Here is a 13,712-nt window from a genome sequence, read left to right on the forward strand (position 1 = left end):
CTGAAGGATTTGAACTGGGATTCACTAGAACTGAGACGCAAAATTGCACGACTTACAACCAAATACAAAATGGTGAACAATAAAATCAGGGCCAATATTCCGGAGTACATTTCACGCCCCACCCTTGTTACACGCTCTTACCATAGCAGCAAGTTAATAAACATCGGTAATAACAGCAATACCTATAAGTACAATTTTTTTACTAGAACTTTGAAAGAATGGAACAGTTTACCTTCCTTTTTATTAGATCAGCCTTCCGTGAAGGCATTTAAATCTGCTTTTACTAATTACTTTAGTCTTCCTCACTGATTTTATACATCATTTTATTTTATTATTTATTTATTGTATTTTATTTTATTTTTTGCACATTCACAGCGATGGGAAACCTTTGTGAATTATAACAGGTAAATAAACTGAGTTGACGAAGTAAATTTGTCCGCTGTAAAAAGATTCAAATTTGACGTTTCGAGCGTCATTTCTTTTCTCTGACGTAGGGTTATCTTTTGAAACATTTTTACAACTAAGCTTCGTATTCTTTGGCAAAACCTAATTTTTTCAAGGCAGAGCCACAGTTTCCTAGGCAACTATGTATCACTATTTTAGAAGACCAAGTAATGGCTCGGTGGGCGAATGGGCCGTTTACCTTTTTACTTATTAAAGCTTAATTGGACGAGAAATATTCTAAGATTATATTCTATCAGACCAATTATGACCGAACGAAAAACACTAAAAACGCTTGCGCCAGTATTCCGATCAATAACAGACATTTTACAGATTTTAATCGAATTTTAAAAACGGAAAAAAGAGAACTATGTCGGTTGAAAACAACTGTTTAAAAAATAGTGCGATTCTAGAAAGTGTTGGGAAAGATTTGCGTGGGCGTTTCAAAGTACTTGACTTGTTCTTCTGTTCACACGTAATTTTACGCAATTTTATATATTTGAGGCGGTATTAAACCTCGTCACCATGAAAGCTTGACGTTTTCATCAAGTTCAGCTTTCCGGCTTCTCGAGTTCTGTTATATTCCGTTCCTAAATTGGCACAAGGACATCTGTAAACGGTTAAAGGAAAGGAAAGTACTGTGAAGTAGAATTACCGCTGCAAGTCACACTTTGTAGTCCTTGCACGGAAACCGGAATTTAATGAATTTTTCATCTACGTTCTTTCACCATACAGGAAGTCTAGCGACTTTTATATTAATGATCCAAGTGAGTCTTAAATCGTAGTCTACGCGAGTTTTACGGTGAGTTTAGTGGTGAGTTTTTTATTCTAATAACAATTTATCTGTTTTGCATTGTTTGTATCTCATAAGTTTAGATAGAGGGCTTTAAGTAATGGGATTGACGTGCAGTTAGTCACTTGGACATCGGTATATACAATGCCACTGTGCAAAATCGACAACAGTATTTATTTGCGTTGAAACTTGGATTACAAGAATTATCCACTGTGCAAACGCAATACTAATTGTAAAGCGTTTGGAATATAAGTAAGTGGGAAAATAAGAAATATGCAGTTGCATTATTACGTACAGTCATCGAGGGATATTGTTATATCTAAATTCAATACTAAGAGAGCCTACAGTGAAAGAGTGCAGTAACGGGCAATATATGTAACAGACGTTATGATTGTAGACTCTGAAGACTTAAGTCTCTTTAACGAAATCAAAGACGTCGGAGAGATTGTTGTCCGTGTACTCTGGTTTAACATGACTCGCTCTTGGTCATGAATTGAGCTAAAAAATTTTTACAGCCTGACAATGGCTTGACTGGATCGCGAGTGCAAGCAACTGGGTCGTTTTTTTAAGATCTACAAAATGACAAAGTAAGCCATGTAGCAAAACAGTATAACGCAGTAAGTCTCCAATACATCTCACATGCAATCAGTATCAGAATATAATCAGGATATAATATAAAATGCAATACGATCTGCACTGAAATAATTCGACTCAATAGAATACAGAACTTGAATATTAGTAGTAATGAAATTAAAGTATTCACTGTTACTGAATGAGGCACTATTTCCAATCATGACATTCTCTTCTCTTGTATTGTATTTCAGTGATTTTTGAAGGGCTAGAGGTTAGTCACTTCCTCAGTGGCTGATCTTTCGTATTACCATTTTCTTTTTTCTCGTTTAATCGTCATCGTTATCGGCATTGTAATCATTCAAGCTAATCAGTTTCCGCAATGAAAATAACAATATGCCGCACACTGGTACAATACTTGCTTGACGGAGAAACGGGGAGATGTCTTCTTTTCAATGCAGTTTAATGCAACTCTTAGGTTTAGTTTATGTCAATTTACACATACTTTGAAAAGAAACACAAGCACGGAGACCCAGTAGTCAAGTGAAGATAATTGGGGCTCTCTGACTGGAAAACTGAAAATTAATGATCTATATTAGCAAAGCAACGTATCGAAACGTACTAATTATTCAAAAGAGGGATTCGTTTGAGAACCTAATGACGAGTCAGCAAATTCATCCAATATCAGCCTGCCCAATAAGAGCCCACCGGGTTCTGTAGTGGTGGTGGTGGTGATAGGGATAGTTTCAGTGGTAGTGGTTTGGCCCGCTCTTCGTGGCTGCCCAAGCGCTTTAAACACGTATGGACCTAAATTGGTGCTCGCTTATTTTAGTCCACCACTCTTTGAATTTCGAAATCCAACACTGAAAAGATAAAATAGATAAAACCATCTCAATCCATCTGGCTATAAACGGATAAAGTCCTACACGACTACACCAAAATGAACTTTCTGGTCTGACTTGGCGAACTATACTGAGCACTGTTTTACTATAGCTTCAGAATCAAAACGCACATTTAGTATTCCTCCACTAAATCTTTCATTAGCTTTGTCTGACCCTGCGTCAATTGATGTACCGAAAAACACAAAACGTTTAGCTAACTTTACAGAAAGAATTTAATTAGCTAGCTCTTCCTGAAGGAATCATTCAATATCAAACGGTTCACGTACTAAAGCTCGGCTGGACTGGTCGTGCCTTTCGCAAAACCAAATTTCCGTCATCTTTTACGTTAGTAAGCAGTTCAATAGACACCATAAATTAAACTTTTTGTCATTAAATAAGCTTTTAACAGTAGGAATTTTTAAGATTTCAAAAACCTTTTAAACGTATTCTGTTCCGATAAGATTATTAGAATTTTTTTTCATCAGCTTTTCACCTTCTTTCAAAATATTTACACAGCCAGTATTCTGGAAACGATTTTTCAACACTCTTGGTCAGTAGCATTGTGCCAAAGGAACATCGGCCTAAGGCAAAAGAAAAGCAAATTAAATTTCGCCTTTTTTTTTTTTCTTACGAACGTCCCTTTGTAAAAAAACATTAAATTTGATTTTATTCGGAAGTGTTCCAATGTGAAAAGCCAAGTTGATTAATTGAAATTCAAAGCACGTTTCAGCGATTTATTTAACTTCAAATCTGACAGAAAGTCGAAACACGCATTGTGGGGGCTTACATCTTGCTATTCATATTTGTTCACTGAATATCATCTTAAAGGATAAGATAAATCATCTGCCCTATTAATTCTCTAGTGGTTATTCCTTAAAAAAATCAGGCGTTACATTCCTTCTTCAACGTTCAGTTAACTGAAATAACGGGTTATATAGTGTTTGTCCAGATAAATGAATAAGCGGGTTTTGAACGAAAGTGAAATGGATATCACCTGCTGGTCGCATCCGAGGGAATTGGCAAAAACAATGCATTTAGTTTTCGTTTATTCTGCTCGAATAGCGACTTAAACTAGCTTTTTTTTCATTTACAATCAGTATCGAAGTGAAGTGAACATTCAATCATGTGGCCAAGTTTTTTTTTTCGGAGTCAAGTATGGAACCGGCTACAACAGAGAACAAGCAGTTCTACCTGTTTGCAACAAACTGAACAAATTGTATAACATACCAATTAGCCCGCACACACTGCCGGTCAGTAGTCCGGCGCCGATCATCGTATATTGAAGTAGAAAAAGAAAAAGTCATGTTTTACTACATATACTACACATCTTCTAATATCAAAATAGAGATTCTCTTTACTAGTCCCCTTCTTACAACTATTTCAGGTTCGGATTGTACCTTACTGGTCCTTAGAGTGTGATGAAACAACGTTTTCAATCTCCATTGTCAGTGAGGGACTGCGTAATTTTTACGTGAGTACGCGCGTAATCATACGTGCATAATTAAAATGGGGGCGTAAGAAAGCTCTCACGTAAACGTAAGTAAACGATGTTGCTCTGTTTAACTTACTGGCATAAAACTGATTTTACGCACGTAAAATAAGGCACGATGATCATAACAGAATGTGTTTAATCCAATTTTTATACAAAAGTGCTGTCCAGCGTCTGAATAATAATATCCTCAGCCTTATTGAAATTTGTCAATGAATCTGAGGCCGTCAAAAATATGACACTTATACTGGTGTTTGTGACTTTTCGTCGTGCACTGAAAAGAGAAAAGATAAGTAGCCGTTTCAACTTGAACAAATTAATTTATCAGTGCGCCTTTAGGTCAAAATAATGGGAAGATCCTTTTGATAAATCCATCCCATTTGGCAAATTTATACCAGCTTTTATGAATAACATGACTTGAAATAGTTACATTCATCACCTTCTTCCGTTTATTAAATTTTCAATTTGAACAATGGATAAAGAATGGTACGTTATGAAGTTTTCGTAACTTCAAAAAACGGCTTCCTTTGAAAATGAGTGCCAAACGAAAAAAAATTCTTTCCTTTTGTTCTCATTTGCTATTTATAATTTGGCGGTTCATGAAAGAAAAAAAAAAAGACGAAAAGATACAGCGTTTTTGCTTACGGGTACGGGTAGTCGAACATGTTTGCTACATGGTTATATAATTGGCGACCATTATTTCCTTGATAAGGTAATGACATCGTATTAAATATTTGCCCACTTCCTTAGCGTTTTCTTCTGGCTAAGCGTCAGGCGCACCCAACGACAATTTTCGGAAAATATCTGTTTGGAAGACGATTTGAGATCTAGAATTTTCGGAACAATTGTTGTAAAATTTTTTGCTTGCCTGCCTCTCCTAGGATTTTCGAACATCTAAAAACTACTATAATTGCCCATTTTTAACGGATTTTTACCCTTAAAAGGTCACCTAGAATTTTCGGTAGCCTTTTTTCTGGCTGAAATTTTCGAAAAGGTAAGTTTTGATCCCTATAATTTTCGGATCACTACACTTTCAGCTAGGAAATCCGAACAGATGAAAAATTTTTAGGGGATAAAAATATGCCCATATCTACCGTTTAAATACTAAAATACGTTTAACAATGCTATGTTTAAGTGGTTTTGAACTATATTCTCGTTGGGTGCCCCTGAAGCGTGGTCGACCCGCATTCACGGTTACAGGTATGGGAATCAGTTACTGGCCCCACCGGCTTAAGGTGGCCTGACTCTCTACTGGAACTTAATATATTCACACGTGCTTGATTTGCTTGTACAGTTTTGTATATCCAGCCACACGGCATGCAACTCAATTGATAGGGCATGCGCAGTTGTCTACTGAGCGGGAGGTAGTACCGACTGAGGGTCTTAAAATTTTTCAGAAGAATGGTCTACCTCTTTTCTGCTATTAACCATGAAATGATTAGACATTCTAGTCTTTTTGGATAAGGACGAAAAACCGTATGCTCAGTCTCACAGCTCTTTCCACTCTTCGAATTTTTGTAGGGGGTAAAAGAAACCATTGTGCTGTTCGTTAAGAGTAGGGGACCGGCGTAGGGCCTGGAGTGTCGTATGTTGATCAGTTGATGATAAGCCTAAGTGCATACCCTACAGTTTCTCAGGCTATGGGAGAAATACTGGAGGGAAACATAGCGTATCACAAAGCTGCCGGCCGAATGTGAACAATACTTCTCAAACTCATTAATAATTCATAAAGAAAATTCAAAGGAAATTAATATTTAATGAGTGTTTGGATATCAGATGAAAAACTGCTCATTTTTGCATCCTTAATTTCTCCTTCAAAAATGATTTTGTTTGAGAAGAAATATCAAACATTCGACACAGTGTTTCATCACCAGATGAAACACCTCGAAGTTCGTCAAAAATACTCCGCTGCGCGTCGTATTTTCAACTCTCTTCTCGGTGTTTCATCTGGTGATGAAACACTGCATCTCATGTTTGATATATTACATAACAGCACTAGAAATATTTGGTAAAATATTGTCCTTGGAGAAAATACGGCACAAAGCACAAATCGAAAAATCGTTTTTATATATGTTTAATAGAGATTTATCAACTGTGTCAAACAGTACTCTCAGATTTTGTCTTGCGATTAACAGCTAAATTTCTCTTTAGGAAAGGATTTATGTCAGAGTGTCGGCGCATGCGCGATAACAAATGGAACATATCAGGTAGAGAGAAATAAAGAAACAAAATTTTACTATTCGCTACAATTGACAGGGCTATAGGAATAAAGGTCACAGGTTTTATACTGGGAGGCGTCGTTTAAGTTACAGCTTCAGTTACCTAGTAAATAGACCCCAGCTTTTAAAGAGGCTACTTTTCGCGGAGAATAATCGAGATACTAGGCTCTCAGGCTGGTCTGTAATTACTAAATGACAAGCTTTTAAACAACACCTTTGTCACTCATTATTGCTATGGGGAATGACTTAAGTAACAACGCTATACCGCCCGCCCGGACCAATATGGTCTCAGTTTGCATGAAAATATTTTTGGACAGTAGAATTGGTAAAAGAGCCTATAAACCACTCTTTGCTTGCATTGTACACTAATTTAAGAAACTTCCGTGACTTCTTCAAGCCAGTTAAAAGTTCATGAAATGTACTAGCTACAAAATCTGCTCCTGAAAAGATATTGTTCCACATTCCGGAGACTTACCGGGTTGTTTTTCGTGACCAATCTATCGTTTTGGGACCTAAAGAGTAAACAATTAAAAAGCTCATAGTGTTTATCACAGAAAAATTGGTCAGTGGTAGTAAATTTCTGAAATTAAATGGAAAACAAAAGAAATAACCATGAAAAATTAAGTACGGTTGTACAACTGACTTCGGTTATGAGCTATTTGTTGCCAAGGTAATAAAATGGGTGTTTTATCAATCACGGCCGTTACCTAGTTCTTTTTTTGGTTATTTTTTTAAATTAAAAGCTGCTAGATTTAAGATTTATTCTTTTAATAACTAACTGTTGTTTTTGACAATTTAACCACTTTCCTGCCCCTATAAAAAAATTTTCCTTTGCGAATTATTCAATAATTCATTCAATTTGGTCTCTATTATAAGAAAACACTGCCTCAAGATTAATCTGTCAGCAAGCCTATTTGACAGTAGAAGGAAAAAATTCATTAAAACTCAATAAAGGCTGTATTAAACCTTTAAAAAACTGAATTATTTAATCTTTTACTTGAATGATATTCGTCAGCTAGCTCAAACTTGTAAAATAGGTTTTCCTATAAATCCCGGCCAAGATTACATAACAACTTTTGAGCACGTGGAATCATTCTTTCCAGTGAATTCTACTCAGCATCCGCCCATTTTTCTAAGTTCCCGGTCCTTCCGCAATTTCAGGAGAATAAAGCGATGATAATTTGCTTCTACTTTGAACTCGTGCAGACCGCTACCAATCCTACTTAAAACCGCTCGCTGAAGCCTTTAGAGCACTGAGTACTAATGGGTAAGTCGGTTGACTTTTGTCATATTACAATTATCTCGGCTATCATAACAGTTTACCTGACTGCCGGGAGACCTGAATTTTCCGTCGCTTGTATTGTACTGGGAGAGAAAATTTTTCACGAAGTGAGTTACAAGAGGTCTTACAATATTACCAAGTCATGTTATGAATTAAGCAGTGAAAATACGCCAACAGAGAGAGAACATTAATTTTTGTAAGCGTATTCATTTTCGTCATTTTGCAATTACATTTTCCTTCCGAAAATTTGCCTCGAATGCTCTGAGGATGAACAAAAAAAAATAAAGAATGAAATGTAAATGAGTTGGTGATCATGTTTGTAGTGCGGCCTTATGATGAGAAAGGAACATGTGGTAGCTTCATCAGTGATATTGCGTGAAATAACCATGATAGTCGCACTGGTTACAATTTACCCAGCAGGAATACGAAACGGCCAGAATATATTTTGATCAAAAGAAGCCTTCTTTGTAAAATACAAACTGATTCAGCGCGAGATTACGGGAAAAACGAAGATGAATTTAACTAATAAAAGTTGAATAAAACAGTGAATAAAGTCTATAAACGACCGCCGGCTTTTCTTGGATTGTCCATATCAGGTCAAAATGTGATCTGAAGAGGGCTGCTTAAGCGCGCACACATCTTAATTATAAAATATTAATGAACTTCGGAAAAATTGGAAATGAATAAGCTTTATTGTTTTCGGCGGATGTCGATTTTTAATCTTGGCATTAAAGACCACAAATTTTCACCGAGATTCTACCGAGCAGTTCTTATCTTCCATAGATGACAAGGATTTTCACTATGGTATTGGTGTTTTTAAATATTCAAAACTCATGTACATGGACTTTCTCTTCAAATGCGGCAAGAATTGCGCAATTTTGTTACAAAGTTTTACATATGCAACAACATTAGCATATCTATTTTACTTCAAAGAGGAACATTTACAAGTTTTAAGCTGAGCTGATCAAGTAAAATAGTCAAGCTAACGTACCGAACCGAGGTGTCTCTGACTGAAGAACAAAATCAGTGACTATCAGCGAATCAAAGTAGTTCCAAGCAGGGTATATGACCTGAGTCACTGAGTCACAAAGAGCATGAGATCATTGTCAGTTTAAAAATTTTTCAGGTTCAATTGGAGGCTGCCGCTGTAAGTGCCGTCCACGTCAAATCATTTATTATTTCAGTTCACTTGTTTCTACAGCTCATTATATCTAGGACGAGAAACTAAAATGATGAGATTAGGAACTTTAAAAAATGGCCAAAGTGACATCATGCTGTAATGCTGAGCCACTGAGCACTAGCCAAGGACTCGTTTTATGCTTGCGAAAGAGAAGTTGTTGCCATAACGCTACACAGGAGAATTCGTCTGCAGAATTCAGCGATCAAAGACAGAGAAACTGTCAGTGATGGGTAATACTATATGTTGCTGTACCTCAGCAGTTAGCCGGAGAGTAATAGCTTAGTTCTCCGTCTGATGAACCATTGAGCGTATTTGAAAATTCAGTCCAATTTTCATTTAAACTAAATTGGGTGAATAAAGGAATGACTTATCAGCTTTATTATTTTAAATAATTGGGATTTGAGAGAGACAGACGTGAGGCTCTGATGTCCAAGGGTCATAAATCATAGGACGGTAACTGAGCGCCTTGCAGATAAAATGAAAAAGAAAAAAAGACAGCATGTGAAAAAAAGTATTAATTCTTAGCAGGTGATCGGGTCAAAGTTCTCGAAAGAAAACAATTTCGTTTAGGAAAGGTACATTGCCTCCAAAGGATAAAAGTCGCTTGAACTGAATTTCTTTTTCATTACTCTCTTTGTGGGAAAGGCCAATCAGTTTCTTGACTTCAATATATGTAAATGAATTATCCTCAGTGGGGCCAAGACTGATCCCGTCAGGCAACGTATGCAAATGCTATCAGGGAAGACTACCAAACACAGCTATTTATGTCCTTTGAGTTATTGAGAGTTAAAACTGAATGTACCTCCAATTGATTTCTTTGAGCCGGCGTTATTTGACTGAAAGTCTTGACTCCTATCACACTATCTGATAACCTGGCTTTACTTCAGCTATATTGTTTACCGATGAAAAATCGCACTTAGGTGCAAATGAACCAAAAAGTAAGCAGTTTGCAATGTCGTAACCCATTCTGAACAGAGAAAGCTATTACATTTGATCCGTACCCAAATTGGACCAAACCGCAAGTTAATGTCAAACGGATACTAATACGCTAAATTTACTAGTGTCAAATTTACTAACTGCTGCGCTCAGTATTCGACCTTGCAGCAAATTACAGAGAAACAAACCAAGTCATATGAATAAATTAAATTGTTTTTAAGCTCTTTCCGTTTTAAGTGTCACTTTTAAGCTCACGGTTTTTCTTTTTCAAGGCGATCTATAGTCCTTTCTCCCAATACCTCTTGCGCAACGAGTTCAGGGACAAAAAATATCCAAAACTCGTATTGTCAGTCCTACCCATCTAGTCTATGCAATACTTTTTAAGTCAATGGTTTCTTCCAACCATCCCTCTGTTATACACAGTTCGATGGCGAGATTTACTTAAGTACCGAAAGGATTTTTTTCCGGAATCTCAACAAAAGAAGTGGCGTCACGCTGCATACACAAATCAAACATGTTGACAAAGATGAGCTGAAAAAGGCATATAAGAAAATGCCAACTTAAAATTGCTTTCACTGTTTTATCAGTCATTTTTATCGTAATAAATAATATTCCTCCAGGATCTTTGAGAAGCAGTTGATGCCAAATTGAGTTTGCGAACAATATCAGCCATAGAATCGGCTGTAAACGGGAAAAACTTGTAAGCTGCACAGTAGAAAATAAGGGCTACCTACTAATTTGAATAATCGAATATCGTATCTGAATTGTGTGTATAGATAGAATATGTATAATTCATTACTATTTTAACAACTTCAAATCGTTTTTACCCTTTCGGTTTGTCAAAAGCAAATCAGGAGGAATTCACCGAAAAATTTAAGACAATTTTTTTGGGATTTTCTAACTTGGGCTTCGGCTCACATCTTGCAACAAAGTTTTTCTTTAAAAAATGGACAGCAGCCGGTGGATGAAAACAAAGCGGACATCGAAAATTGCAGATCTATTTTTACGAGAGGAAGCGCTGCACAAAAGGAAACAAATATGACTCACAAATTTCTTTCTTTTCTATTTTCCTCAATAATATCGGAGTAGGAAGCTGATCGTGTCAAAAGTGACGTCGTATTTGGAGTTAGGTGCTAGTGAATTCATTAGAGTAATTTTTGACAGACTTAGTGTTGGAAGAACGGATCCCGTTGGTTCATCATGGTAATGAAATTTCTTTTGCCTCGATCCAAATTCATTGATAGTAAAAGGGGTGCACGTCAGAGAACATTCTACACCAATCAAAACCAGCTCTTGACCCTTAGGCGGGCTATGATTGGTGGAAAAGCTTGTTCTTTAGACGATGACATTTATAATCAGCCGGACCCAATTCGGTATTTAGAGGCCACAAAAGCCCTCCAAACCGGTCATCGTTGTACGTATTGGGAGAAAATTTCCTCGAATGACTTCGATTTTTCCAAGACTGGAATTATTGGGGGTTTCTAACCCATCTATCAGCTCATAAAATCGCTCGGAAGTAGGTGTGCTTAAGGGATTTTCCCTAGATGAAACTTGAGTGTTTATTCTAGTAGTAGCAGTGAAATGCTTCGCTTTGTAAAATTTATTTTGTTCGTGTACAAAGATAGGTAATAATGCTCTTGCTCAAGGGTTTGGACTTGATGCGAAAATAAATGAACTGAATATTAGGAGGATCCAAAGGAAGGTAAGAATAATGTGACAAATTTGTTTGTTTCAGACCTCGAAGCGACGCTGTGTCGATTAGATGCCACGATTGATTGAAATTTACTACTACTACCAACGTCTACGAAACTAAACCCAAGATGTCACGGCGTGGTAAAAGGTTAGTTTATCTGCGATTGCAAACGATATGTCTCCGATCGATTAATTTTCATGATTCTTTCGAATTCCTCGAAATTGTATTTATGACGGCTTAGATCCGGCTTAATTCTCTTTCAGGGCAGTCGAGAAGTGCTAGCGAGCTGGCTGTCGAGCGCGTCACTCATTAAATTTATATTCTGTCATTGACTACAAAGCATTTGAGATCGTGGCCTTCATGTGGCATCTCAGTTATGGTGACGGTGATAACGGACAAGTTGAAAGACCAGTCCTTAGAAGATCTTCCCTGCGATGAGGCTGAGGTAGAATTTTTGAAAATTACTCTTTAATCGTACAAGACCCGCTTGCCATGGTGTTTTTCTCACTCTATCACACAGGTTGACATGAATTTCAATGATGTTTACTCTTCAATGCTTTACTTTCAGATAAGTTGTCCTATCCAGCTCCGACTTCACTCAGCTAACCCTGGCCATATTTCAGGTACGATTAAACCTCTAACTGTTTCAGTTTTTCATCGATCTGACAATTTTATTGCAGAATTATAATCTCGATCTCGAAAAAACATGAAAAACGCATTGTTTTGTTCGCCTTAACTGCTAGTAAAAACACATGGCTCATGGTGCGATATCTCCCTTCCCTTTCAGAATGTCCACTCAGTTACAAACTTCGTCGAGATGGACGATTAGCATCTGGACATTTGCGTACACGAAGCTATCCATCTCACCGACCAAAGAGAACATACTGCAAAAACTGTTCAGGGGCGGACTCATCATCATTCATGCACTGTATCCCCAAGCCACCCGCTAATAAGAAATTATGTTCTTCCCTATCGTTGCCGGATAACGAAAGCTCAGAAAGGCAATTATCATGGGTTCCTCGGGCTTCTTCGGTTTGGCAACCGGTCGAACACTGCGGGGCAAAACCACGGTCGATTTCTTGCCCGGATGAGAAAATGAAATTAGCTGAGTCGATGAGGATAAACAACGAAATGGAGGCTATTTCGACACCTCCTGCTTCACCAACACCAAGACCTGCCTCAGCGAATGCGGCCCTTGGAGATAAGAATACAGTCTTCAAAAACGAAAGCGCACGTTGTGATTTTGCCGGACACGATGTCAGAGACTTTAACTTTAATTGGAAACCGAATGTACTTGGCTTGCATAGAAGCCGTTCGCAACCTTGCTTTGATAGGATGAGAACGATCGGGGTGAAAAGGAGAATCGATGAGGTGTTAGATACAAGGAGACCAGCTCTGGATTTATCAAAAATGGAAGAGGTCTTGAGATTCAATTTCAATTTTCACTACCATGAAAATTATAAAAAATTGTCAGTTCTTATCCTTGAAGAGAACCTAAATAATCACTGAGTAGTTTTGAATAATTTATTTCTATGAATATTTCACAAAACACGGGTTCTAAATCAGTTGTATTTTCCGTCTTAGAAATGATAAATAGGAAATTCAGATAACTAATAACTGGGCGTGTTTTTTAAATTTTCTTATAGACCTCTTACTACCGATGCAGAGATAGAGAAAAAGGCTTGCGGATCCCAAAATATATGGTAATTTAATCTATTGTATTCACGAACTTTGAATGTTGTCTCCAGATGACACCACTCAATGCAAATGCATGTTTTTCTTTTTCAGAATAAAAGGCCTACAAAAGGATTAACGAGCTATTTCACTGAATCCGAAAACTTCAAGCTTAAGCCGATCGCTTCATCCCCACTGGACGCACAAGACTGCAGTATAATGATAACTCCGACATCTTCTCCTACAAAGCAGCTGGATCCCGAAAATATTCAAATCGTTTGCGATTTTAAAGGCGAGAGCAAGTTTACAGAAGTGGAAAACAGCAGATTAGAAGAGTCAAACCCCAAGGCACAAGACGAAGGAGTTTTTCATTTGGATTACGAGTCTGACTTGGACTTGCACTCGATTGAAGAAGACCTTTTTTAAATAGCCTTTGACATGTATAGTATAGTCGTCTTTGAAACTTTTTGACGTTTTGTAAATTAAACCGTTCATACGTTGACCACTTACGAGAACAAACATTTATTCTTGCCCTGTATTTAAACCCCGGAGTT

At 37.2% G+C, this 13,712-nt stretch overlaps 1 protein-coding gene across 8 annotated transcripts; it reads left to right on the top strand.

Moving 5' to 3' along the window:
- The first annotated feature begins 958 nt into the window (after nt 1-958).
- Nucleotides 959-13,663, top strand: LOC140933971 (protein FAM53A-like). 8 transcript variants are annotated; one of them, XM_073383658.1, is made up of 7 exons: nt 959-1,243; nt 11,527-11,631; nt 11,825-11,929; nt 12,053-12,107; nt 12,272-12,903; nt 13,131-13,187; nt 13,273-13,663. In XM_073383658.1, the coding sequence occupies exons 3-7, from the start codon at nt 11,861-11,863 to the stop codon at nt 13,582-13,584; spliced, it is 1,125 nt and encodes a 374-aa protein (XP_073239759.1). In that variant the 5' UTR covers nt 959-1,243; nt 11,527-11,631; nt 11,825-11,860; the 3' UTR covers nt 13,585-13,663. The 8 variants fall into 8 exon arrangements, with proteins under 8 accessions (XP_073239759.1, XP_073239756.1, XP_073239753.1 ...); XM_073383655.1 differs by having other exon boundaries at nt 960-1,255; nt 11,748-11,929; XM_073383652.1 differs by having other exon boundaries at nt 960-1,243; nt 11,748-11,929.
- Nucleotides 13,664-13,712: the final 49 nt, after the last annotated feature.

This window comes from Porites lutea, chromosome 4 (genome assembly GCF_958299795.1).
Source record: "Porites lutea chromosome 4, jaPorLute2.1, whole genome shotgun sequence".
Taxonomy (NCBI): domain Eukaryota; kingdom Metazoa; phylum Cnidaria; class Anthozoa; order Scleractinia; family Poritidae; genus Porites; species Porites lutea.